This window comes from Sturnira hondurensis, unplaced genomic scaffold, assembly GCF_014824575.4.
Source record: "Sturnira hondurensis isolate 20B ecotype Veracruz unplaced genomic scaffold, ASM1482457v3 Scaffold0000780, whole genome shotgun sequence".
NCBI lineage: Eukaryota > Metazoa > Chordata > Mammalia > Chiroptera > Phyllostomidae > Sturnira > Sturnira hondurensis.
Window position 1 is genome coordinate 6,677,946 of NW_028073411.1, and position 27,788 is coordinate 6,705,733.

Genomic DNA, 27,788 nt, shown 5'->3' on the forward strand with positions numbered 1-27,788 from the left:
CCAGGGGAAGCGGTATGACATCCTGCTGTCGGACAAGATCACTTATTTTTGTCCTCTGTGATCTGTGTGATCCACAGATCCACACCACTGTAGTCACAGCTTTTTTGGAAGGAAGCATTTCTCTTTCTCTTTTTTTTTGAAGATTAATGCTAACAGTCTGTCCGTGTCAAGATAGAAATTGAAGGAAACTGGACTGTTAATAAAAAGCAGTTTCAGGACAATGTTTAAGGGTACTGTAAAACATCCTCAGTTTTCCATCTAGTTCTCTACCCTTCAGTAAATAACTCCTCAATTACTGCCATCCAAAATAAATATATAGATTTCCTGTTCAGTAGCATTTAATTTAATTACTAATATTGTGTGCCAGGCATTGCCTTAGCATTTTGCATTGCATTACACATTAAGTAGTCTCTTGTGTTCTTGCCTAAAGATAATTGCCATTTATAATGTTCTTCCCACTAGAAAATATAGTCTTCATTTCAAACCACTGACTTGTAATAGAACGTACAGTATACCGCTCGCAAGCTGAGGGAGGCTTGGATATAAACTCAATGAGATATAAAGAAACTCTGCAGCAGTAATGTTTCGCAGTTGCTTCTAGATACAGGCAGGCGCTCTTTCTTATGGGGCCTTAAATCATTCATTTCAATTGCACATCTCACTTGACAGCCGCTTGATAAGTATTTTTGTAAGTGTACCATGCCTTTGCCTTTATTTTGTAGATGATTTGAATTGGGAAGATTAAGTGGTTTCTGCAGAATAAACTGCCAGAAGTAGGTAAAACCTAGACCCACTCGGTGTCTCATTTTGCTTTATCAACAAATTCATGCCGATTTTAGTCTAAATGAACACTCATTATCAATACCTAAATACCATTTTAAATAGATATAGCCATAATGAAACTGTTTCCCAAAGAATCAATGGTAATTACACCATTTAAAGCTGAGAATTGAGACAAGAGAATGAATAGAGCCCAGAAATGCTTGTTTCAGCAACAACGCGCAAGATGATGCCTCATTTTCTTAAACAGTAAAACCTAGAAATAAAAGGAAAATCGGCTGGAATTAAAAAAAAAAAAGGCCCGCACGATTAAATACTTAGCTTTAATCGTCCGAGGAGCTAGAAAATAGCAAGTGCAGATAAAGACGTATATTGCTTAAGATTCTTTTGTCAAAAGTTGACACAAGAAAGGAAGGGCAGAACTGTGAGATTACGGGACTCCAGGATTACTCAAGGTACGGAATATCTGAGTGAAAAGTTTCTAGTATCTTCAAATGCCACGTCCTCAAAATTTCTCATCAGACTGAAGCATTTTCTTCCATCACCAGGTACACAATGTGCACTCCAACAACTTCAGAAGTGGGTGGTGCAAATCACGTCTCTAAAGAGGGTGACTCAGAATGTACCTCCAAGGAGGCGTAAATTCTCCACTAAAGGGAATAATATGTACATTAGGGGAAATGTGATAAAAATACTTTTGAAAGTTTGGTTGAGAAAGCTTGTTCATTCTTTTTTTACCAAAATTTAAAGTGATGAGTGATTCCAAGTCTAACAACTGGCAAAAATGAAGATTCATTGTTTTAGGGTTTTCTTGTGATATTGTTTGCTAAATCTACCAATAAATGATGAAAGCCATGCCATCCTATTTGAAGGTTCTAGAAATTATCAATTATTTCCTCCTGTTTAAAATGTAATGGCCAGATTAAAATGTAAATTGTATTTACTGCCCTTGGTGTGAAAAAACATAGTGAAGAGACAATAAGCTATAGGGGTGGGCAAAAGCGGGCTTACAGTTGTGAGTACTCGAAACAGAGTTTATGCTCGTGTTATTAGTTACTGTATTGTGACTGTAAACCTACTTTTGCCCACCCCTGTATTTACCAGACAGTTTTACATAGATGAAAATGAAAAGGTTTCATGGATTGAGAAGAAAAAATATTGAGAAAGTAACATTTGGTGGAAACTATAAGGGTTTAGGAGTGTTGGGGAAAACACTGAGCCCTTACCTAGACAGCGTTCAAGGAGGGCGAGGTAATGGCCCCCACGGTGGAGACTAAGTGGTAGATCTGAGAAGTGAAAGCTGACTCAGGTGTGTTTTATTTCCATGGAAAACTTCTGAGTATTCAAGGAGATGAAAGTCGGAGCGTTTATTTTGATCACTTGTCCACTAAACCACTGTGCTAGGTGTTGGCTGAGATGGGGCTCTGCTCCCTCACTTTTCCCTGCGGAAACCGGTGTAGGTCATCTGAGGACCAGGTCACAGACAGTAAGTAGATGCAGTGTCACGTGTACTCCTCCACTGTATCTCAAGTCATTTTACAGGGGTCGGTGCCTGAGACACAAAGGGCACTCACTCTACATAATTCATCAGGGTTTGGTCTGCTCGTGTCAGAAGTAGGTGAGAGCAAGGGTTTGCGCCTTCTCGGTGCCGTTGCAATGGTACCTCAGAGATGCTAAAAAGAAAGGTTATGTGTGGTCCTGGCTGCTCTTTTTGAGTACGGAATGTGTGCAACCTTCATTTACCAAGAAAACTAATTGAAGGCATTTCCTCCCCTTTGCCCTTAGGGATCTGACAAATAATCGAATAGGATGTCTGAATGCAGATATATTTCGAGGACTCACCAATCTGGTTAGATTGTAAGTATATCTTTCTCTCTTCTTAGGAGATAAGGACACATTTGAATCAGCCCCCATGTATTTATAAATACCTATGACATGGTTAATATTCATGTAACCGCTATACAGTAGCAACTAAAGTGGGGGAGGAGGGACCTTGAAATTTAGTCATGGAGATACTTACAGTGTCATCAGAACGTGGTATTACCTTACCGTACACACTGTAACAATTGATGGCATCTACAGAGATGCACCTGATTCACATCCTTTAAATAACTGTCCTAAAACAAGTTGTCAATTGGAGATAGCTTCTGAAACTTCAGGAATGGGGGGTAGGGATGGGCAAAATGGGTGAAGGTGGCCCAAGGGTACAGACTTCCTGTTAAATGAGATGATGTCTTGGGGGTGATGTAACACACAGCGTGGTGACTCTTATAGTTAACAAGACTGTATTGCACATTCGAAAGTTGCTAAGTCGGTCTCTCTTAAAGTTCCCATACAAGAAGAAAATTGTAACTGCATGTGGTGATGGATGTTAAGCAAACTTATCGTGGTAATCTTTTTTGCCCTAGGTATGTATATATGTTGTGTACCTAAAACTACTACAGTGTTATATGTCAATTATATCTTAGTTTTTTAAAAAAATTAAAAAGAACTGATTCTTTAACAAGAAAGTAAAAGATAAGCAAAACCCCTAACACAGCCCCACTCCAAAAGAAAACACTCAGGAATTTATTGCAGTGGAGTTGCCTGTACTAATTTGGGTTGACATGGCCCAGAGTTAGTTTGGATGCCTGTTCTGTTCAGGCTGCTGCAGTCACCAGATTTCTGGGCACTCCGAGCCTGGCCATGTGCCTTCTGTGCAGACTGGCGATAATCTGTGTTTTAGACTTGGAGAATATACCATTTTCTCAGCCTGGCAGGTGGAAAAGAGAATCTGATAAGTAACGGGCTTTTGGTACATTTCTTAAATTGGGAATTGGGGAGTTCCCTTTTACTGCCTCCCACACAAGAAGCACACAAAGGAGTAGAGATTCGAGTGGGCCTCTGGTCTGCTGTCTCCTAGGCTACCTCTTCAGCTGACCTTTCTGGGTCACCCAGGGACGCCAGCTCTCAGACTGACCAGCCTCTTCGCCAGGAGGCTGGGATGGAGGCCTGCAGTGCCCTCACCTAGACTTCAGCTCTTTTTAAAGCAGGTGTTGGCTTTGGAGGTTTGGGTTAAATACTGAAAAGTAAATGTGCCCGAGGCTTCAGTGGACATAGGTGTGAGTTTTGTAGTGGACATGGGGGTGGATTAGTTCTGTGCATTGACCTCTGCCTTTGCTGATGGGGACAAATTGGGGGAAGATGTGGCCCAGAGAAGTGCAGCCATGCCTAAGAGGTCTCTACCCATCCCTTCCACACTGGAGGTGCCTGCAAGACCACAGATCTGGGAACCAGCCAGTCACCTGTCCTCCACTGAGGAAGTTCATTTACAGAGAAATTCTCAAGGGGTTACCAACCCAGAAGCTTTCCTGGTTTTTTGCTTTTTAATGAATTAAAAACCTATATTTTTTTCCTAAGAATTATAGCTTTAATATTTTTCTTTTATATATAATTAGAGAATGACATTTCCTTTATACAATAAAAGAATCACTGATTTCATTAAGCAGCAAAACCATACAGAGATGTGAAGGAAAAGTTAACTCTTCCTCCTGTCACTTCACAGACGCCGCCCCAAGAGAGCCTGCACTGACGATGTGGTGTATTTACTATCAGATTCTGTTGCCCCCACAAATACATATGAAGCTTTAAAGATCTGCTGTATTTGACAATTTCCATTTTTAGAAAAGATTTTATTTACTTAAAGAGAGGGGAAGGGAGGGAGAAAGAGAGGGAGAGAAACATCGATGTGTGAGAGATACATCGATGAGTTGCCTCTCACATACTCCCAGCTGGGGACCTGGCCTGCAACCCAGCCGTGTGCCCTGACTGGGAATTGAGCCGACGACCTTTCAGGTCACAGGCTGGTGCTCAATCCACTGAGCTGCAACAGCCAGGGCGGCAATGTACATTTTTTAAAAAAATTACCAACATATTAATCTTTGCAAGAGCATGCATGTTGATTTAGTTTATGTTTGTTAACAGCTACAGAATATTTCAGGTATAAAACATAATTTGATTGTATTCTCTCTTCCTTTAACAAATCTGTCCCGGTAAACACCCTAGTAGACACACAGATTGATACTCCATTTTCATTTCCCTCACAGGGATTCAAATATATCTGTTTCACAGAAAGTAAGCAAATAAAGGAAAGTTAAGCAGGAGGGTAACAAACAGCAGCCTGCAGGGTGGGAGTGGCTGGGCGGGGGGATGGGGAGTTCACCTGCCACTCCTCTCAGTGAGTTTCTGTGGACACAGGAGCAGTGACTTTGCCGGCCCCTTGGCATCGCAGTTGCCTTTTGCTTTTCTGTGGGTAGGCATCTCCGAACTGGAGTGTTTTAACATTCGTGTGAGTGTCAGTGGCCCCTAAACCAAAGCCAAACATCATTTGGTGTTCTGCTCCCACCCTGGAGGAAAAATCGGCATGTGTTGGGGGTTCCTGGGAAGATGGGTGCGTCTCTCTCCAATGTGACTCCTTCCTCTGGGATTAGTAAGGGACGATGTCTAACAATACCTAATGATTATAATAAAATAATAATTAGAATCCAGTGGTCCTTGTAAGGTATAATTATTTCATTTATGGTTAAACTCTGTATTTGCAGGGCAGATTTTATTTTCAAGTTACCATTGTGGAATCTTTTTCAAACATGTAAAGAAAGAATCAGTTCCAACACTCAGCCTCCCAGAACCAGCCCTGTTTCCATCTTACCTCCCATCGCTTGTCTTGCCACCTGCATTTTTAAAACAAATCCCATAGTCATAGTTTCACATAGGATACCTTCATAAAGGTACAGTTGTTCATTTTAATTGCACTGAAGCTACTTTCTTGAAATGTTACACAGTGATTTACACTGCCGTCAGCAGCGCCCTTTCCAAAATTCAGGTTCAGTAGTCACTCCTATAGGCCAGAAGAGGAAAAGGGCATCTCTTTGATCATTCTTTTTTTTTAAAGCATTTATTTTTTAAAAATATTTTATGTATTTATCTTTAGAAGGGAAGAGAAGGAGAAAGGGAGAGAAATATCAAGTATGGTTGCTTCTCATGTGTCCCCTGCTGGGACCTGGCCTGCAACCCAGGCATGTGCCCTGACTGGGAATCGAACCTCGATCCTCTGCTTCGCAGGCCCACACACAATCCACTGAGCTACACCAGCCAGGGCTCTTGGATCATTCTTTTTATGTGCAAGTATTCTTTTTTATTTGTTTGCTTTTTGAGTTCCAAGACAATGCTGTGAGGAGCAGAATCATTTTGTCCAGGTTTTTATATCAGAAGACTTATATAAAAGTGATGTTCTGGTTGAAGTTCATTATATATTTATTGGTGAAGGATTGGCATTTGTATAATATTGAGTCAGCGGGAATTCACTGCTGCAGGTGGCATGGGGACAGCTGATTTCTCCCAGCTCAGTCTTCCTTCCTCCCCCTGCTGGGCCTCTGGGAAATCGTCCGCCCACTGTCACTTTCCCGCCCACTTGGAGCATTCAGCCCAGCCTCCGAAGGCCTCCTGGAAGGTCCACGGACTTGTTCCTTTTTTCCCTTTTTTTTTTAATTGCAGTTTTTCCTCTCATACTTCCCAGCCTCCATAGTCACCACACCAGTGTTTGGGTCCATGAGTCCTTTCTCCTTTTTACTCAATCCCTCCACCCCCTACCGTCTTCCCCTTAGCTGTCATCCTGTTCTCTATCTATGAGTGTGTCTGTTTTGCTTGTTGGTCCCATTTGTTCATTAAATTCCACATATGAGTGAAATTATGTGATACTTGTCTTTCTCTGGCAGGCTGATTTCACTTAGCATGATGTTCTCCAGGTCCATCCATACTGTTGCAAAGGGTAAAATTTTCTTCTTTTTTACAGCTGAGTAGTATTCCATTGTGTAAATACCCCATAGTTGTTTTATCTATTCTTCTACTGATAGACACTGGGGCTGCTTCCTTATCGTAGAGATTGTAAGTAACATTGCAATGAACGTAGGGATGCTTCTGTTCTTTAAACTTAGTATTTTGGGTTGCTTCTGATATATTCCCAGAAATGGGATCACTGGGTCAAAAGACAGATCCATTTCTAATTTTTTGAGGTAACCTCCACACTGCTTTCCACAGTGGCTGCACCAGGCTGCATTCCCCCTTGATGCCACAGCAGACACAGACCTGATCTTGTGGTGGGAGGTGATGCCGCCATTCTCCCAGAGCCCTCAGTCCCCTTGTGTGTTAGAAGCCCCCCGAAGCTGGGCTCCACCACCACTGAGCACCACTGAGCACGCTATATACCTCAGCATGTTACCAGCTGTCAGAGCTACCCCAAAATAAATAAGACACACAGGTCTCCCCTTCTGGAATCCATAGTCAAATGTGGAAGAAATACTTTCGTGAAGTCACTGTGGGTGTAGCAGACTGCTCAAATTGTCGCGTGGGGTGTTTGGGGTTTTAATTCATACAACGCTCTGCAAGAGGTCAGACAGGTATTTCTTAAAGGCATCTGACACAGAGAAGATGGGAGGAAAGGCCAACACTGCATTATATCCCAGGTCTTTCACTTTAAACCCTGGACTCTTTCTATTCTGCTGATATTTTTACTCGGTTACGGGGGGTTGCTGCTGCTGATCATGCAGGTCGTCTTTTTTCTCTCTTTCTTTATTGTTTAAATTTTGCTTCCTCAAATGGTACTGAGTGAACACCCGACAAGTAAATCTGACTGCAGTGAGCACGTGACTGAAGATCTGGTTCAGGGAGGCGACTTGCAGGCCCACCCGCTATTGGACGGAAAAATCCTTATGTAGTAGAAATAACTTTTAAATAATGTTGTTGACTGCTTTATGTAAGTAAGGTTAAGAACAACTTTGTTTTTCAGCCTTGGACAAATATTTACTACTTGTTCCCTCTGTATCAAAAGACCTTAAACAACTTTTATAAATTCTTTGTTATATTGAATGATTATAGTACAACTTTAGGACATATGAAATAGTATAAAAAGATATATTTGTTAGTCTTTTCAAAAGTGAAATTGTTTTCTTTTTTGTTCCCCAGAAACCTCTCCGGGAATTTGTTTTCTTCGTTATCTCAAGGAACTTTTGATTATCTTGGCTCGTTACGGTCTCTGTAAGTCGGGACTTTCTCATGTTTCTATAAATATATCTTTGGTTTTGAAAGTTAAAAATGGTTGTTAGGTGGTTTGACAGGGATCATGGGGAAACTCCTGTAATTTCGCAGAAATTAGAATCTTTCCTGCATTCACATTGAAAACCATCCCGTAAACCTTAGTGTAACGCAGCTCAGATGGGGCGATCGTCCTCTCCTTAGAATATTGTATCTGTCAAATCTGTATTCCAAGTAAATGCATGGGTATAGTAATATTCTTTCTCTTTGACTTTGTTTTCAAACCAGAAAGTATTTTCTTCTTTGACCACTCCAACCCCCGGAGTGTAAATAGTCCTTCCTGTGAAGAATTTGTGCTTAACAAGTTTTCATACTTGAGGGATTTAGTTTTATCCTGGAACCTCTTTGCCAAACGTAATTCACAGCGCACCACATTTCCAGGGGCGTTTATGTAGAATGTCTGCTCCGTAAATTCAATGTAAGATCATATTTACACAGTTCTCTGTAGCTTTAGAATTGGCTGGATTTTTTTTTTTTCCTTCCAAAAACAGCTTTGTTAACTGTGAGTTTGTACAGGTGTTACTTTTAAAAGTAACTGTATTTCCAGATAAATGTTAATATATTTCAAACATTATTATATTGGTTTTTATTGGAATTATAGTAAAATACAGTGTTTTTCAAGTTTTTGTCATGTGTAACTCATGGGATTGTGTCTGTTTTTCCAGGGGGAATTGTCTTCCCTACCAGATGCCTCTGTTCTGTGTGTACTGACTTCCTTCCTCCTCTTCCTTCTCTTTTCCCTCCTTCTTTTCTTTCCCTCCCCTCCGCTCCCCGTCCCTTCCCCTTTTCCGTTTCTGAATCTACCCCTCAAGTCTCATTAGCAGTGTCACTGGGGTGTAGCTCCTAGGTTAGGCATCCATTTGGCTCCTGACCCCGCTGCAGGTCCCCCATAGGTCTAGGGTCACACTGGATCAAACGTCGTCTGGTCTCTCTTTTGGGTGCCACTCCTGCTTTAATTCAAAGACTGGTTGTTAGGGGAAAATCTTCTTTTGACATATTTAGTGAGATCGAGTCAGTCATTACTGTGATGTCTAGGAAAGAGAAAAGACTGCAAAGAATAATCTGGCTTTTGAGACCCCGAGTAACAGGAACACGGGGAGTATTTCACCCCCAAATTGGGGGAAATTGCCAGTGTTTTTACAGGTAGGGCTAGGTAGGGCTAGAAAGTGGCCAGAAGTTGGTGCTGGAGCAGGAGTCGGTCTGGTCAGCCCTTCGGTCCTTTTTCTGTAGTTACTTGGCTGAAGCTCATTTCAACTCTCCTCTCCCCCTGCTCCCATTGCCAAAACTGAGATGAGGCCTGTGGCAGCGGTCGGGCTGCGTTAGACCCACATGTGGTTATATTTGCTCCTTGCACTTTGTCGGTGTATTTGTATAGACCATGTTACGTTCGTTCTATTTTTGTTGTATTTACTTTTCGCTCCCCTGTTACGTAATTCCCTCCAGGCTGGCAGGGGGCAGCACCTGCCTTTGTTTTTATTAGCTGGACTTAGTGAAATGTATGACACATGACTAGTTGGTGCTTCATAAAACAAGTGTGCAAGAGATTGTTTTGCTTATATGGAAGCCGTGTGTGTCCTCTCTTTGTTTCTCACACCCACATGCCAAATTGTAACACTTCTTGCTGCACATAAAGATAATCCTCTATTTTCTTTCATATCGAGTATGAAGTCTTATATTTTTGTTTGGGTCTGTGTCTCTGAAGTTTGTAAAAACTGTAGTGGAGTTTTTAAACTTGTGGCATATAACGAAGTGTCAAAAGTAGTCCCCGTCCTTGGGGGACTGCAGTCAGACAGACGAATATGACCATGTGAAGCAGTCATGTGTTGCTTGACAGTTGCCAAAATTAACGGAGTTTGCGGGCAATGAAGCCAAGAACATGGCAGTGATGGTGGGAGAGTTGGAGAAGGCCCCAAGAGGCGGTGGTGTTTTATTTAAGATGGGTTGGGAAGCTTTTGGTAGACGCAAAGGATGGGGCTCTGGTATTCCAGGACCCTGGGGTTGAGGGGCTTGTTGCAGAGACGAGGGCTAATGAGTGGATTTAGTTCACAACGCAACTTGGGTTGAAAGCAGTGTGAGTCCAGGATCAGTGAGGGACCAAGTGGGGTCAGACCCCTGGAAGGGAGACTGGATCTGTCAGTGGTGTAGGTCACCAGTGTGGCGAAGGTGAGCAGCAGCACGAGGACAGCGTCAGTGGGGGACCGTGCTGGCGTCGGACTCCCTGCAGGTCATATCACTGGAAAGGAGACCACATCCAGTGTGGTGAGGGGGAGCAGCGGTGTGCTCACCGCCCCCAGCGTAAGCCAGTGTGGAAGTGCCGTTTCATTGTATTCACCCCGATCTCTAATTTGTATCGTGTGCGCCGCAGAGAATTCCAGACTGAGTACCTCTTGTGTGACTGTAACATCCTGTGGATGCATCGCTGGGTGAAGGAGAGGAACATCACGGTGCGGGACACGCGGTGCGTTTACCCGAAGTCGCTGCAGGCCCAGCCGGTCACCGGGGTGAAGCAGGAGCTGTTGACCTGCGGTAAGGGAGGAAGAAGTCAGAAAGCATTTACTGTATTTTACCTGCCCCCCCATGTTTTCCTGGACAAACTGTAACATTCTCTTTACACTTTGATGGCACTGAATATGACCATTAATCTTTATGGATTAATCTTTATGGAGTCGATAATATTTAGTTTATGCCAACAAGTAAGTCAACTTAATGAAAAAAAAATTTTTTCGCTCGGTATTTAAGGTTCCTAGGTTCTGAACAGCTTTACAAAGAACAAATGCAGATGGTAACAGAGACCTTCCAATTTTTATCAGTTGGCAAATTATGAATTTGTTGATGATAATAAAATCTTAGGATGCAGTCCCCATTCATGGGAGAGTGAATTGATACAGCCTTTTTGAAGTAGTTTGGTAGAATATGTTGGTCTTCTTAAGAAACTGATACAATTTGATCCAGTGCTTCTATATGTAACAGATTATTCCTAGGAACTGGTCAGCTATGTGTGTAAATCTTCAGACTTTATATTTAAGCATATCTGAAATTCTCAAAAATAGGAGATCGGTTCACTAATTTGTAACACATCTATACATACTACATGGCTATTGAAAAAAGAATAGTGAAAGACTTGAAGGAAATGATACATTTACCATGTGTTAAATGAAAACACACACACGCACATAACAAAACAAAATCCTTAAAATAATAGGAGGAGATCCTAGCTTAATCTTTGTGTTTGGAAATAAACAGTCCTAACATTTTTTTTTCTTTTTCTCTTTAAAATGTTATTGTTGTTTCACAGGTAAAATATGCTCATTGGATAAAAATTAAAATTCATGAACATAAATAATGTATATGTATATCAGATCATGATGTACACTTTAAATATTTTATAAATTGACTTGCTAATTATCATTCACAGCTAATGTCAGAGACACATGGGTATATTATCTTTTATACCATTTTCCTATGTTTTGAACAAAATATTATATTCTCATGCTTTTAAAGGCTTATCTGAGTTTGAAATGAGGTATTTCTCACTCCATAAACAGTGCAAGGATTAATTTCCTTCTACATGTTATTTTCCTTCTAGACTTCTTTGCATACCATGCTATTTATTCTTTTGGGTAGACCACTAAAAGTGGAATTGTGTTAGTATTTAAAGTATGTACTAAGTATTTTAAAGTCTTTAATGAGCCCATTATATCTGTATACATTTTTGCATATATACTTAACATTTCCATTTTGCTTTTCTGACTGAAAAAAATATCTCAGCTTTTAAAACGTAATTGAAATATATGAGTTCTAAAAGGTTTGTTCCCCTTTTTCCTTAAATGTCTTAAATTTTCTGCAGTGGGTGTGCATTCCTTTTATACCCAGAAACCAGTGGTGGGAGCGGAGGTAATAAACTCCCCAGGGGCATTTTCGAGTCCTGTGTGTATCAGCACTTCCTCACCACCAGTCCCCTTCTCCAGATCCAGGTGTTACTTCATCATTGTTGTGTGAGGGTTGCTTTTGTGATGGTCAGGCAGCCTGTGACACCCCCAGAAAGGAACAGGTCTTACTGTCACAACTCATCGCGGAATGATTCCATTTTAATTTCTCCGTCTTCGTTTTCCTCGGGACCCACGTAGCTCCGTGGCAGCCTTGTTTGGGCAAGCTGTAGAATGCTTGTTAGCTGAGGAATATCGGTTTCCATTTTTAAAGTTCTAACGGGGATTTGTAGACCTTGTAATTCTGGAGCGTGCGATTGGTGTTGTCTCTGTGTACTGAGCGTGTTTCCCCGTCTGTAGACCCTCCCCTCGAACTGCCGTCTTTCTACATGACGCCTTCGCATCGACAAGTCGTGTTTGAAGGGGACAGCCTTCCTTTCCAGTGCATGGCGTCCTACATCGACCAGGACATGCAGGTCTTGTGGTACCAGGACGGGCGGAGAGTTGAGACGGATGAATCGCAGGGCATCTTCGTGGAAAAGAACATGATTCACAACTGCTCCTTGATTGCCAGGTGAACTTGTTTAAGTGAAGGATTGTCTCTGTGGGATTTAAATGGTCGTTGTTGGAGGGTTGTGACGGGTACTTGGGATTTGAGTTACTATTTTGTCTTCTTGCATTTACACATGTAAACATCTGGTTTCCTGATTGCTACTCATCTTGTAAAATTAAGTAGTCATCGTTTCCATCAGATTTTTTAGGGGGTGAGGGAGAAAGTACAGGGTAAAAAGGGAACATTGTTAAAAAGTTGGAGAATTTGTATCTAAAGTTTCACAAGGAGAAATGTAAACCTTTAGTGCCAAACTTAATTTCTAATCATTTCCTGCTGTTAAGCTCACAGTGTCACTTTCAGGAATCACCCAACTTTTGTTGTCTTGTGATTAATGCTACATTTTAAGATACTTTCTCTACCCTACTGGCACAAAAAAATGTAACACCCATCTTGTTAACCCCATGACTGGTGTGAGCACCAAACTCTTTAATTCAGATGAACTTCATAAAGTGTAAAAAGCAAAGCAGAAATATATATATTATCACTCACCATATATTTTATTTTGGTAAAATCTTAACCTATAGGCACTGGATTTTCCGTCTTTGTATCTCTTTGTCTCTCCATGTATCTCTTTCCTTCCCACCAATTCTTTCTTTTTTAAAAAAAGATTTTATTTATTTCTTTTTAGACAGAGGTAAATGGTGGGAGAAAGACAGAGAAAGAAGCACCAATGTGTGGTTGCCCCTTGCGCTCCCCACACTCGGGACCTGGCCAGCAACCCAGGCATGTGCCCTGATTGGGAATCGAACTGGTGACCTTTTGGTTCACAGGCTGGTGCTCAATCCACTAATTCACAGCAGTCAGTGCTCCTTCCTACCAGTTTCTTAAAGAGAGAATTCTGCTTGAATTTTTGAGAGTAGATGTGTGGTTTTCTAGACTCTGCTGGGGCACCTGAGGGTAGTGTCACAACAGACCCACAGAAGTGACAGGACAATATTTAATTGAGAAACTGAAGGTTCTCAGAGTCGAAAATCATGTCTGGGAATTGTGGGGGTAGAATATTCTATTTTATAATCTGGTTCTCTACTGCAGTTTTCTCTCTGATTATTAGAAGCATATTTTCATTTATGTCTTTTAACATGTTTACAGTAGGCGCTTTTAAATCCTTGCCAGCTAAGTCTAACTTCTGCGTCATTGTGGGATTATTACCCGTGACTGCTTTTCTTTTGAACATGGCTTGTATTTTCCTATTTAAAAAACACTATTATTTATATGTCTAGTAATGTTGGATTGTATCCTGGACATTGCAGATGATTGATTATAGAGAAGTCGGCCAAGTACAGCCTATGGGCCAAATCTGGCCGGCTGGGCCTAGGATCTGAGAAGCTTTTTTAATGATTTTAAACAGTTATACTTCAGAGGGCTGCATAGGTACCTATATAATTTCTTCAATGTTGCTTCTTGGCCTTTGAAGAAACAGTTTGACTGCTGACTCTGGATTTTGTTCTGCTCACCCTCACCTGGAAGGAGCTGATTTTTGTTGTCTCGAGCTGGTAGCCCAGCTAAATTCAGACCCCCAGCCCTGCCTTTTCTCGGGTGGGCTGCCTCCGAAATCCCCCTGCCCCCGTCTGCGTGTGCAGTCTCTCTAACTGCGGGGGTCAGTTAGAGAGTTGTCCGTAGCTGTTATGTGCGGAAGTACAGGCTTACAGCCAGCCTCCTTTCTACCTTTGGCCTCTGATTTCTCAGTGAGTAAGATTGTGACTTTCTGTTTGAGTAAAGCATGTCCTTGAACAAAAGCCACGAATAACAGTTTTATGATTCCTCTCCAGGGCCACCCCTTCTTCCAGTGTTGGTTCCTGTCTGGTTTCCTCTTGCTTTGGGTCCCTCTCAGTGTGTGCAGATAGCTGTCGCTGGGTGATTTGGCCAGAGCTTGTTACATGCTGACTGCGGGGAGGGTGGTGTGATGGGCGGTGTGATGGGCGCTGCTCTGCGATTGCCAGAGGCAGCGTTCCTTCCATACTCCTCAGATGGTTAGCGACAGGTTCTTAGGTCCCAGTGAGGAGACTCTGATTGTTACATTGTTTTAACCATGGTGAGAATTTCGTAAGTCCTTATGTATGTTAAAACTTATCAGCTGTGCATTTTATGCAGTTATTATATGATTAGGCAAAAATTGGCATATAATACAAGAGTAGAGCTTTAAAAATACATGGAACCTTTTTCTGAATAAAAGAGCTTTGATTAATTTAGAGCCTTTAATTTTGATGACTGTAAAGTAACTAGATTAACTGATGCGTTTATATCTGTGAGTTGCACTTTAATTTAAACTCTTTATAGAAATACAAAACCTTCTCAGGATAGCAGCCTTGCCTAATATTTCTGTTGGTAGGGACACCTGCCTAAAGTGAAAATCTTTCATGTGAAGACTGAGAAGTCCTTTACGCAGGGAAGTCGTAGAAAAGACAGTTATTGAATTGCTACCTGAGATGCCTGTTGGTTCTTCATTGTCTCCTCATGTCACTGATCCTTGATTAGAAGAACCAAGAGTTTCTGGTTTTTCTCAAAGATTAAATTGAAGCTGCCTCTTTTTCCTTACCTCTCCAAGCATGCTGCGTTGAGGATACCTGAAAATTTTATTCCAATAATTTGGGTTTTTTTTAAGATACTGCAGTTATTGCTAAAAATTATCTTTAAAAAATGTTTACAAGCTATTTTAGGACCTTAGGTCCCAACAGGTGTGTCTCGGCGCCCGGCATACCACCCTGAGCTCAGAGAGGTGCTGCATGCTATTTTAAGTTTCAGTGAAGAGTAGCGATATCGACATCTGTCAGGCTCCACACAGCTGCTGGCTGCAGGCAGTGAGGGTGTCACGTTAGATTATGCTACATTCAGATTCCTTTTGCTGGGGATGATAATACTTTGGGATGCAGGGCTTTTGTCTATTACTTTGGTACAAAGCAAGTACCGTGTGAAAAAGTCATTGTGGAACAAGGAATAACGATACCATTATCTGATCTGTGTCTGATGTTTGATTAATTTTGTAGTGCTTAGCAGGCACATACAAGCTAGGAAATGTAGTTATTAAAGAAGGAAATGCTTATTTCAAATTCATGTGTGCTATTCAAATGGCCACTGAATCATTAGGACATAGATAAACAGTTGGGGGATTTAATTTGGCAGTTAGCACCACCATAGATATTTTTTTTAGTCTAGGGGCACCATGAAAAAGTTATGTAGTCAGTGAAGGAGCTGTGAACCAAGAAAGCTTAGAAATGTATTGGATCATAGAATGATTTCCATGACTACACACACACACACACACACACACACACACATACACATGTATATATATATATGCACATGCACATAAACTTCTTCCTATTTCAATAGAATCATATGAGTAGAAAGTTTGATAACCTTTCTTGTTATTTAAATTTTGACTCTTGTGTCACGCTGTCTTGGAATATATTATTACAGTGTATTGGTTTTCTTACGACTTAATAAAGATGACAAACATTGCCCTTGATTCGGTGTCATGGTTCCTCAAAGTCCTTATTAGAATATTTGCTGTGTAGCCATCGATGGCTTAGGAGACTTGAAAAATGTGTGTTAAATTTCAAGACATAATTTTGTAAGTTACTGACAATGGTACTTTATGTCTAATTACTTATCATTTGTATCTACTTCAAAGCAGAGCCTCATTTGTCCTGTGAGGGTGGGGAATAAAGGTTAATTAAATGTTCTGACATTTGTTCTTTAATTAATAGGCTTTATGTTAGACAAGTATGACTTCCTCTTGCCAATTATATTTACTGATAACTATTGAGAAATATGGCTGTTTTGTAAATTGAAGTATACCTTGACATGGAAACTCCTTTTGTTAAACCATTAATTAATTAGTAATTTACTACACCCTTTTAGAGATGTAACAAGTTGTTTCTTGTGTAACCCTTCTTCCACAAAATATTTTACCTTCAATGTTTTCTTAATTACATACTTTACAATATTAATCTCCTTTGCTCATGCTCAAACATTTTCCTTAGAATCAGTAAAAAGCTAGACACGGCTTAGACACTTGTCCGTCAGTGGTGCTGACGAATGTGCCTTGGTGTTCTGCCCTGCACTTGCGGGCCTCCCTCCCCGCTGTGCCCCGCCCTCCCTGTTTCTGGCAGGTGATGTCTCAGGCATTAGGTACCCTGGCACCGAATTCACGCGTCCACTATTGCTCTTACCGTGGCATAGTGAGTGTCTCGACCTGCTCACCCTGACTTGCTGCTGAAGTAGTGAAGTGGAGGGGCCCTTACGTTCGTTTTTACCCAGCAAGTGCTTGGCCCACCGTGCGCACTCAGATGTATTTGCTAAATGTGTGGTAGAAGCCGGTACTGGTTCCCTTTTTTGCCTAACCCCGTTTTCTCTCTTTTTAAAATCTTTCTTCATGCAGTGCCCTAACCATTTCTAATATTCAGGCTGGATCGACTGGGAACTGGGGCTGTCATGTGCAGACCAAGCGTGGGAACAACACGCGCACCGTCGATATCGTCGTGTTGGAAAGCTCCGCGCAGTACTGCCCTCCCGAGAGGGTGGTGAACAATAAAGGTGACTTCAGGTCGGTGGCATGGACGGTGTTAGAGAAAGTCTGATTTCGCCCAGGTCCTTTGTATCCGCAAAGGCAGCTAATGGGTCTCCTAGCCTCCGTAAGAAGATGGGAGGAGTGTATTTGTGTTTACCTATCTCCTTAAATAGCTGGGGACTGCCTTTTAGAACAGCGATTTCAGAATCATTTATGGAGAATAAAAACAAAACAGGTGGCTGAACTGTGTATTGTAGATCTGTTGACGTAAGAGTCTCTGAAGGTCGAGCAGAAGTGTTCGTTTTTTAACAGGCGGTTTTGTCCAAAAAATTAAGAGGACATTTTGGAAATTCTACTAAAATAGTACAGAACTCAGACAGGCTGAGTTTGTTTGATGGATTTTTTTGCCTTTGTGTGCTTGATTGATTTTTAAGTGTTCTTTTACGGATGAACCTTGGAAGGCCTTGGAAGGCTAGCAAGTCACTTTTAACTACTGGCGGTTAGACGGACACCCAAATTGGGAGAACCACGCCCAGTTTTCCTCCCCATTTGGTTCTTCTGTCAATTAAAATAAGAAAAACTGAAGGGGGTAATGAAACTGATACATGCATTTACCTTTTGTTTTTATTTTTAATTCTCCTTGACATGAGTGTATGGAAATCAACATTCATTGTTGCCAATAGATAAGTCTTCTAGAAGCTGTTGGGGGCCTGAGCCTTAGGGCACCATTGGCATTAGACCGAGTGAACATAATGAGTAAAGGGATTTTTTTTTGTAGGAAGTTTAGAATTTGTGACAGGTGACACCTTTGACCTAGTCTCTCTTTAGTTTCTAAGTTGCTTTAAAACATCTTTAAATGTATCACTTACTTAATGTTCTTTTTTTAAAAGATCTTATTTATTTATCTTAAGAGGGGAAGGGAAGGAGAGAGGGAGAGAAATATCAATGTATGGTTGCCTCTGATGCGTCCCCTGCTGGGAACTGGCCTGCAACCCAGGCATGTGCCCTGACTGGGAATCGAACCGTGATTGTTTGGTTCCCAGGCCCGTGCTCAATCCACTGAGCTACACCAGCCAGGACCGTAATGTTCTTTTGTGTTCTGGATTTTATTGATGGGTTTGTGGTTGACACGAAGGAAGGGAGAGATGTGCTGTGAATAGTGATGTGCAGGCTGTGGGTTACCAGTTGGCTGTTTGCCACGGCCACTGGTGCCGCGGCCGCCCCGTGGCCGTCAGCCGGATTTTAAGGATAAGAAGATCCTTTGGTGGTAGTCTCTCAAGTCCAAGGTGAGGGAGCAATAACAGCATCCTTAGCTCAGCAACTCCTTCATTGTTTTTTAAAAAATTATCTTTTTCAAGTTTTCCTTGACATGGATATGGAAGTCAGCGTTTATTATTGCTGGTGGATATGTTTAAATTTTTTTTTAATTAAAATTTTTAGAAAGAGGGAAAGGGAGGGCAAAAGGGAAACATCAATGTCAGAGAGAAACAGTGATTATTTGCCTCTCATGTGCCCCCTACTGGAGACCTGGCCTGAAACCCGGGCATGTGCCCTGACCTGGAATCGAACAGGCAGCCTCTTGGTACTCAGTCCACTAAGCTTGGTACTGAGCCCCACCAGCCAGGGTGTGGCTTGGCCAAGCCTTTATATAGATTAATGGTTAATCTGTAGTATGTGTATTGTGTACCTTAAATTGGAATAGATGATGCTTGTCAATGTTTTATGTTCAAAATATTTTATTATATAATCAGAATATGATGTTTTCTGCTTATGACATTTTCTATTTTTCTCATAATGTTTGAGTGTTACACATTTTTCAAAATAGAAGAGAAACCTAAGTAATTAATGAACTACTCATCTTTTGACATGCCTCACGTTATTAGTCAGTTTGACTTCCATTGCATTAATAAGAATTTCATTGAGTGTCAGTTGATCTGTTGACACAAATTTCGGTCTTTTGAAGAAATATGTTCCAATCCCGGACTTTTCTCCACTCTTGCTGTTTCTTATGCCATTTTGTCCTCCTGTGAGCAGGTGGCCCCGGACGCTGGCAGGCATCACTGCCTACCTGCAGTGCACACGGAACACCCATGGTGGCGGGATCTACCCTGGAAACCCACAGGACGAGAGGAAGGCTTGGCGCAGATGCGACCGAGGTGGCTTTTGGGCAGATGACGACTATTCTCGCTGCCAGTATGCAAACGATGTCACTAGAGTTCTCTATATGTTTAATCAGGTAACTAGAACGTCTTCAGATTTACTGAGGTTGTCAGTAAAATGTGGTCTTCAAACCAGATACACCAGATCATCTTTTAAATATTAATCAAACTTATAGATTTTGTGTTCATACTTCACCTGATGGATCTGTGTTTGGAATAAGGTCTAGTCTTCTCAACTGAAGTTCAAGGCCCTTGGTGGCGTTGCTCTTTCCTGTCACTGCCTGGCATTGTGCCTTTGTTTGAATACCTTTATTATCTGTATCCACCAGACAAAATCCCAGCCATCCTTCACATCCGCCTGGGAGCCACCCCAGTGACCAGTCACCAGTGACCCCTTGTCATTCATACCTGTACCCCCAGGTGCCTTTCTCTGTCTGTCTTTGCTTTTACGTGTCTTTTATAAACCACACCAGACGACAACCAGATGGAAGATAAGTTTCTGTGTTACACATTTTCTTAGGATCCTCAACACTAAATAGACCCTTTTTGCAATGCTTGGTGCCGAGTCATGTTTAAGTCAATGAAGAAACATGTAAAACCTTGCTGGCCGTGCTTGGTGATACAGATACATGCTGAATAAATGGTCTGCACTCCTGTGCAGGGAGCTATTGACTCCTCCCAGCTGGAATACCCAGGGAAGGCTTTACCAGGCAGTTGGGATCGAGTTTGTGTAGAATTTGGATAAGCAAAGAGGAAGAGATGGGGTGGCGTGTTTGTGTGATGTCGATTTATGTCTCCGCATTCATTCCAAGTTTTAGAAACATTCCCCTCAGGTTCGTTTCCTTTAAAATTTTATTTTTCTTAGGTTTGAAAAAGCGTCTTAGGAGGCCATGGTGAGGAAATGTTAAGAGTCTCAATTCATGGCAGTGTTGTAGAATGCAAAGAAAAAATGCCGAAAATTTTGTCGATCAGTTTGCCAAGTGCCGCTTTTTGCGTTTTCGTTGTAGATGCCTCTCAATCTCACCAATGCTGTGGCCACGGCCAGGCAACTTCTGGCGTACACCGTGGAAGCGGCCAACTTTTCTGACAAGATGGATGTTGTATTTGTGGCTGAAATGATAGAAAAATTTGGAAGATTTACCAAAGAGGAAAAATCGAAAGAGGTATTTTGCTGGTTCCAAGGGGGTTGCATATCGCAAGCTAACAAATGGCCGTGTGGGAGTTTTGAGTCTTTATTTTTAAAGCCTGTTTATGTTTGCTCTATTTGAACTAAAGAAATATGCTTTTCACCTCAAAAATCATCATTGAGAAACTCATAATCTATCTATTAGTGACCTTGTGTTGAGAGGCCCAGAGGTGACCTATCAGTTCTTAGAAATTGAGGTGCCATGATACAGTGTTGCTGGTGGGAAAAAGGAGGTTTGCCGCGCGCAGTGGGTCGGTCAGCCAGGGCTGCCTGGGTCGGGCTTCCCAGGTGTCTCTTCTCCACGCAGCCCTCTGCTGTCTCTTCCTCTCAATAAGAGTTAGTCACCCAGATTGTGTGTGGCGTTGGTTCATTCCTTTTGTAATGTCCTGGAGAAATGCAAGTCTGTTTCAGGAACTTCCTTGGAATTTCAAATGATGGGACTATTCAAGTTATGGAAATGTAGTGGCTTTGCAGAGTGGTGCCTGTTAAGGGGCCCTTTTCAAAACCGATGACTTGGTGCCCACGTGATACCCTGTAGGGGAAAACATTGACAACAGCAATTTCCAGAATGAATGAGCAGCAAATCGTGCTTTGAATGAGTTTCAAGAAGGAGATTAGCGTATTCTTAAGCTTTCAGTTCCCAGCTATGTGAGAACTTTATATATACTGTTCCTTTTGTGATGTAATTACTTCTATAGAAATGAATTTGAGAGGTAGAAGAAATCTAGGTCAAGTCGTAAACCAAAGTCTAAATACAATGAAATGATTTTTTTCCAAGGTTACACTGCTAGGTTAGGGCAGGGCTGAAAACCGAAGGCAGGAACCTCGGCTGTCTAGCTCAGGTTCCCTGCGGTTTCACATGTACCTTCTAGTGCAGTGCTGCCCTTCCAGGCTGTTCCGAAAGCACTCGGCATCCATCTGTGGGGAAAGTACGGTGCTAAACAAACTCCACATGTAGGACACCCCAGATTCGTGAATATGTTAAAACATACAAAAAACTAAGCCATGGTTTCCCTTGGTCATTTAAGCCAGGAATGTTTCTGGTACAATTTCTTGCATTTTGGAGATAAGTTTTGGAAGTGCAGCCCTAGTACATTAGGTGCTGTATTTGACATGATGTAGCTGCTAAAGGAAGGAAAATGATATGTTTTGGTGTGTACAGATGACTCGGGCAGACAGGCCACTTTGTAATGAGAGAATGTTTCGGTGCTGTTATCTGAACTTCAGATCACCGTATTGTAATGAGCTCTCCAGCTTTCTGATTGTGTCTCTGGGCCACAGCCCGCTCCCTGTGGTGAGTTTTCTCTGCCGTGGGAGAAGCTGCCTGGACTCTGGCTCTGGGATAATCCTGCTGTCCATTGTTGAGTCTAATCACAGGTTTGCTGCCCACATGATTACAAGTCATTAGTGGGAGTGGGACGTTCTGAGTCACTAAAGTAATTGAAGTGACGTTTGGAATGTGCACACTGAAACAGATTTTGCCACCATACAGTACGTATTTATCCCCATGCCTCTGGGGTTTGAGGTGAGGGCCTTTGCTCACCCTCTGGGTTGTGAAGAGCAGCGTGGTGCCCAGCCAGAGGTGTGCACTGCACTGTGTTTGCTAGTGTGTGGTGTGCCTGGTCTGCTGCTTTGGAATGTGCTTTGGGGACAGGATCACATTGATGACTGCAGGTACATTTGTTTTTCTGAGTCATTCATTAACCTTGGGCCCTTTACTTTAAAAATAGGAGGGACACTTGTCCTGCTTAACTTGCAAAATGAGTGCACAGGTGAGAAAATATAAGTGAAACTTTTTTGTACAGTAGTTGCAAAGCCGGGATGTGATTTTATAGGGTGAGGAAATGTAACATTCTGATGATCTCAGAAGCTAAGAATGAGGTCCTTAAAAAAACCAGTGTTCTAGTTACTTCTCTAAAAACGTATCATTTGATGTAGAGTTTTGTCACTTTCATTGCTTGAGGTGGAAGGTAAAGTTTGAATCGCAGCATCTTTGGAAACAAACAATAGCAACTAATTATTAAATATGAACAGGAGAAATAGAGGAACATATTCAGGATTGGAAAACTGAAGTATAGAGGCAGTATTACTCTTGATGCAGTGACGGACATCCTGTCTGGTTCTTTGGGAAGTCAAACCAAAGGCCGTGCCTTTCACCGTTTATTAGGACCATGAAATGAAATCGGGAGGGCTAAGGAAGGCCATCCCTACAGCATAAACCTAGGCTCAGGTATTCTAAAATGCACATGGCTCAGTGGGGCAAATTAACTTGATTTTTGTTTTATGTCCAAAAAGCGACTATCCTGTGCGTAATGTTATGGCTGAAATACTGTGCACAGTTGCCTTTTCACGCAGGATTGAATCGTGCCCGCACAAGCCGGCATTCGGCGGGTAGGGCGGGTGCTAAAAGCTATCACACCGTCAGGCCTAAGCGGTGCGTTTCGTGGGGTCTTAAAAAACAGCTGAAGGTTGTCAGGCAGCATAAGCATCTGTTCCACATTTCGCAGAGCGGTGAAAACATGATGCCTCCATTTCAGTAGANGCGTAATGTCATGGCTGAAATACTGTGCACAGTTGCCTTTTCACGCAGGATTGAATCGTGCTCGCACAAGCAGGCATTCGGCAGGTAGGGCGGGTGCTAAAAGCTATCACACCGTCAGGCCTAAGCGGTGCGTTTCGTGGGGTCTTAAAAAACAGCTGAAGGTTGTCAGGCAGCATAAGCATCTGTTCCACATTTCGCAGAGCGATGAAAACATGATGCCTCCGTTTCAGTAGAGGAGAGAGCGTTAGGGACGACATTCGGCTGCATTGGAGTCCCCTTCCTGTGCGTGCGCCAGGTGAGAAGGGGCAGGGAGGCACGCACCTGGCACCAGTTTACTAGAGGTCATTTGGCACGTTTTTATGTGCAGGCTTAACAAATGGGTGAAGTCCATTTATTCATTTTAAAACGTAATGACCTCTGTATTGGCTGGTACGTTCCTTGTTTATTTTCCACGTTTCTGGTGTTTTTGTAGATCCGTTCCTGAACACAGTTTCTCAAAGGTGACTCCGCAGCTTTATCACCTGGAGGGTTTGCTAAACAACGTTTGCAGGGAGCCCCGAGAATTCGTGTGTCTAGAGAGGTTCCAGGGGGCACCGGGGTGGTGTGTCTGGGAGAAAGGCAGAGGCATTGAAAACCACTGTAGAACCTTCGTATTCTGTAGTGAGCTAGTTCCCATTTTTTTCCTTTGGGTTTAACTTCGTAACAGCTTTTTAGAATTTTTTAATTGGAAACTTGTAAAAGTATAGGAGAGAGAATGTTTTTGTTAATATCTGTGTTATACCTTTCACCTTCAACAACCTTCAGTATTTACCAGTCTAACTTCATTTATCCATTTATTTCTTTTACCCTCCATCCCTCTCTCATCTTCCTCCTTCCCTCCCTCCATTCCTTCCTTCCTTCCTTCCTTCCTTCCTTCCTTCCTTCCTTCCTTCCTCTCTCTGTTCGTCTTTCCCTCCCTCTTTCCCACCCTTCTCCCTCCCTCTCCTCCTCCTCCTTTTGTTTCTTTCTTTCTCTGGATCATTTCATAGTGAATTCTGTATGTCGTATTTTATCCATGACAGGCAAGTCAAGTGACAAGGTCAAGACAGGCACATTTCAAGTTTCCTCGTTGCCCCGTTTCTTGGCTGGGCTGATGGCGTGGTGGTTGCCCTGACCCTGAGGTATCCTGTTTGGTTATCAGCTCGTGCACCCACCTTCTCCCGTAGGCAGTTGGTGGGTCCCAGGCCCTGTGTGGACGTCCCAGCACAGCCCCAGCACAGTCCCTGGTCAGCCAGGTTCACCCCCGGGGCTCCCACGCTGGCCTCTGGAGGGGTTTCTGTTTCCTGCCTGGTCAGCGGTGCATGTGGAAAGAGCGGGGGTGCTGGGTGGAGGGGGGTAAAGGGGACAAAAACGGGACAGCTGTAATAGCATAATCAATCAAGTGCACTTCAGAAAATGAAGTTAAAAAAAGATAACTTTTTCTCTTCAGCATTTTTCTCTTTTCGCAGGAGAATTGTCCAGAGTACTTAGTTTGCTATTCTTCCCCAGAAAGTTAGATGCCCATACATGTTGGTACTCAGAAAAAAACAAAACCTGCTTCCAGGGGGAGAGTGGAGGAACCTTAGATGTTCGGCTTTTCCAGGCATTGCGAGGGTGTTGCTGGGTCGGTGCCCAAGACGTCCCACCTCTCCTGACTGGTGTCCCTCACGTGGTTTGTGACTCTGCCACAAAAGCAACTTCATCTACCTGGAGGAAATGGTCCCCTTTCTGTTGATAATTGTAAAATGACCTTCACTGCCCTAACTAGAGACATATCAAGAACCAACTGCTCCCAGTCACGGCAGCTCTGCCACTGATACATATTTTTAACTCATTTGTTTCTCTTTTCTCTCTCTCCTTCTCTCTCTTTTATTTATTTTTTGTTTTTTTACTTAAAACATTTTTTAATTTTTATTTATTTTCATTTATTTAATTAATTTAATTATTATTTTTTTAAAAATATTTTATTTATTTATCTTTAGAGGGGAAGGGAAGGAGAGAGGAAGAGAAACATCAATGTATGGTTGCTTATTGTGCCTCCCCTGCTGGGAACTCGCCCCTGCTGGGAACTGGCCTGCAACCCAGGAATGTGCCCTGACTGGGAATCGAACCTCGATTGTCTGGTTTACAGGCCCACGCTCAATCCACTGAGCTACACCAGCCAGGGCTCTAATTTATTTAATTATTTTTCAAGTACATTTTTCTGTTTATTACTCCCATCCTATCCCCCCCCCCCCCCCGTGCTCCCCCCTCCCTCCCATTGTCCATGTATCCTTTGGACCTGCCTTTTGACCCAGCAATTCCACTACTGGGATTGTATTCTAAGAATCCTTCTCTCTCTTTTAAATCATTACCTGAGGGTGTGTGTATTGAGTTTAGAGAGAGAGGAAGAGAAAGAGAGACAGAAACAGTGATAGGTTGCCTCCTGTACGTGCCCAGGCTGGGCGGCTGGGGATCTAACCTGTACAGGATGGTGCTCCAGTCCCCTGAGCCACCTGGCCAAGGCTCTTCTCTTACGTCTGTATATCTCACTCTTTATTTATGTGTTCTTAATTAAAAATACTTATTTCTAAGCTTTTGCTAGGCTCCCTCAAATCCTCCCTGGAAGGTGATGAAGAATACATGCATCATTATTCTCAGCATCTCATCGTTTCCCCTCTTCCTTCTCTCCTGTTTCTCCAGTTCCACCTTCATCATCTTCCCCCTCCTTCTCCTTACCTCTGTGCCCCAGTAAAACCAGAGGTTTGCTGTCTGCCCTGGGTCCTGGTCGCTATCCCAAGAAGTCCTCTCATTGACTAGCGGCAGCTCACCCAAGCCAGCGTTGGAGCCCCACACCCTCAGGACCCTAGGGCTTGTTAAGAGTGACATACATACACTTTTAAAACTTGACTTTCCCAAAAGAGCAGTTTCTTCATTAAAAGTGATCAAGAGAATAACGTGCCATAAGATAGGTGCCATCTCAATAGGCTAATTTGTAACTAGGAGAAAATAATGAGGAATCTTGAACTTTCATGATATCAGCTGCTACTGTTGTTATCATTTAGTGGATTTGGGACTACATGTCAATTCTTGTGGTTCCTGTTTCCGTCTTAGTGGTCCCAGCGCAGCTGCCTGGCTTGCTGCCGTGCATACACACTTGTGTCTGCGGTTCTTGCTTTCCTGGTTATTAGAACCAGCAAGGGTACCCCCTGCTGCTTCAGGCTTGAAAGTGGAAGTGTGGGGAGGGGTCTAAAGAGGTCTAGATTCCTTGGTTTTTCTAAAACAAAAAGAATAAAGAAAGAAAAACGTGGATTAAGAAAGAGCAGGACTTAGGGTTTTTTTTATCTCATTTTACAGAATAACAGACTGAGTCTTGGAGAGGCTGATAATTTGCTCACGGACATCTGACCGGGACAGAGTTGAAATCCTAACCCAGGAATATTTAACTCCCAGACATGCAGACATTCTGCCTTCACTGTCACATTTTGCTCCTACTACATTAAAATGAAATATCATCAAGTTTAGTTCATGCAGCATCTTATGTATTTCTTGTGCTAGCCTATCAAATACATGAAATTTGCAGATGATTTTGGTCTAATTTTGATCAGAATTCCAAACATACCTATAAGGGTGGGCAAAAGTAGTAGGTTTACAGTTGTGACTACGTGAAACACAGTTTATTCAGCTATTGCAGTTGTCATAACCTGCGTGTCTTTTTCCATACGAACAACTGGTGCCCACCCCTGTACTGAGAAGAGCAAGAACTATTCTGTCTTTTAAAACAGATGACATTTAATGTTTTCATTGTTATTAATGTGGCATTTTCATCCTTCACCCTTTATCTTTGATCAGGCATGTTCACACACATGTTCATTTCATCCTGACTGTTTAGCGGGACAGGTGGCTGAGCAGGTGCGAGATTCCTTCTGACCTTCTGTGGCTGGAATGGCCGTCAGGGAATGAGGTCAAGGGGACGCAAAGGCTTCGGGATGCTGGCTGCAGTTTTCAAGCTCTCTTTGTCAGGTTTCAGGAATACTTTTTTAGTCCAGTGTGATTTTTCATGCACTGTTACTCCTTTTTGCGTCCTTTTGTCACTGTGATGGATTCAGAACTGCTTCCGTGACCCAGCCACACAAGCATACAGCGTTTTAGGATGACCTGCCCAAAGGAGGTTGTTCACACTGAGTCTTTCTCCTTAGTTCTTACTTATCCATTTAGAGTAGAATAATGAGAGACATTGCTTCTTCCCAGCTAAGACCATCTCTCTGGTCAACTGCATGCCTTCTTAGAGATATTCCTTTTCTTTATGACTTTTAACACTTTAAATCCCGTTACTGGCATCATTGAGTAAGCCACAGGAGTTCTTTCATCCTGTAATCATCATCATTTTTCAGTAGAGATGCTGTATCCATCAGGTCTCACGTCACCTCTCCATAAAGTTTGTACATTTAAAACCTCACGTCTATTAGTAATTGTGCTAATCTGCAAATGCTTTCTTAGGGTAGAATCAGTATTTTCCTGCAGTTTTTTCTTTTAAGTTTTTGCATCCAATGGGAATTTCTTTTTTTTTTGAGAGCCAGAGAGCCTAGTTTACCCTATTCATTTTTATATGAAAGTTTCAAATAACAATAGGTAAAAATAATAAAAACTTAGCCAAATTATTTCAGCTGTTCTGAACTCTCATTGAGAGGTGGTCGTTATTTTTCAATTGCTGTATAGACAGCTGACTGATCGATGTCGTGATTGGCATCTTGGAGGCCTTACCCTTCTTCATAACTTCAGAACTAAGCACTTCCGGTGGAACGAAATTCAACCCCATGCCTGTTTATTGGCATCGGTACTGGGATGCTGGTGTCTCGTGGATTGTGCAGACAGACTGGGGATCCTGCAGAGCTTCATGATAGGCGCCTCCTAATTCTCTGCCAGTCGATGCTGTTGATGTGTTGG

At 42.4% G+C, this 27,788-nt stretch overlaps 1 protein-coding gene across 1 annotated transcript in view; it reads left to right on the forward strand.

The window, feature by feature from the left end:
• ADGRA3 (adhesion G protein-coupled receptor A3) overlaps positions 1-27,788 on the forward strand; it is a 105,733-nt gene that overhangs the window by 40,196 nt on the left and 37,749 nt on the right. Inside the window, exons 4-10 of the mRNA XM_037045004.1 lie at positions 2,566-2,637; positions 7,780-7,851; positions 10,274-10,434; positions 12,195-12,408; positions 16,829-16,993; positions 18,992-19,193; positions 20,124-20,279. Coding sequence (XP_036900899.1) covers positions 2,566-2,637; positions 7,780-7,851; positions 10,274-10,434; positions 12,195-12,408; positions 16,829-16,993; positions 18,992-19,193; positions 20,124-20,279 — 1,042 coding nt within the window. The remainder of the gene's footprint in view (positions 1-2,565; positions 2,638-7,779; positions 7,852-10,273; positions 10,435-12,194; positions 12,409-16,828; positions 16,994-18,991; positions 19,194-20,123; positions 20,280-27,788) is intronic.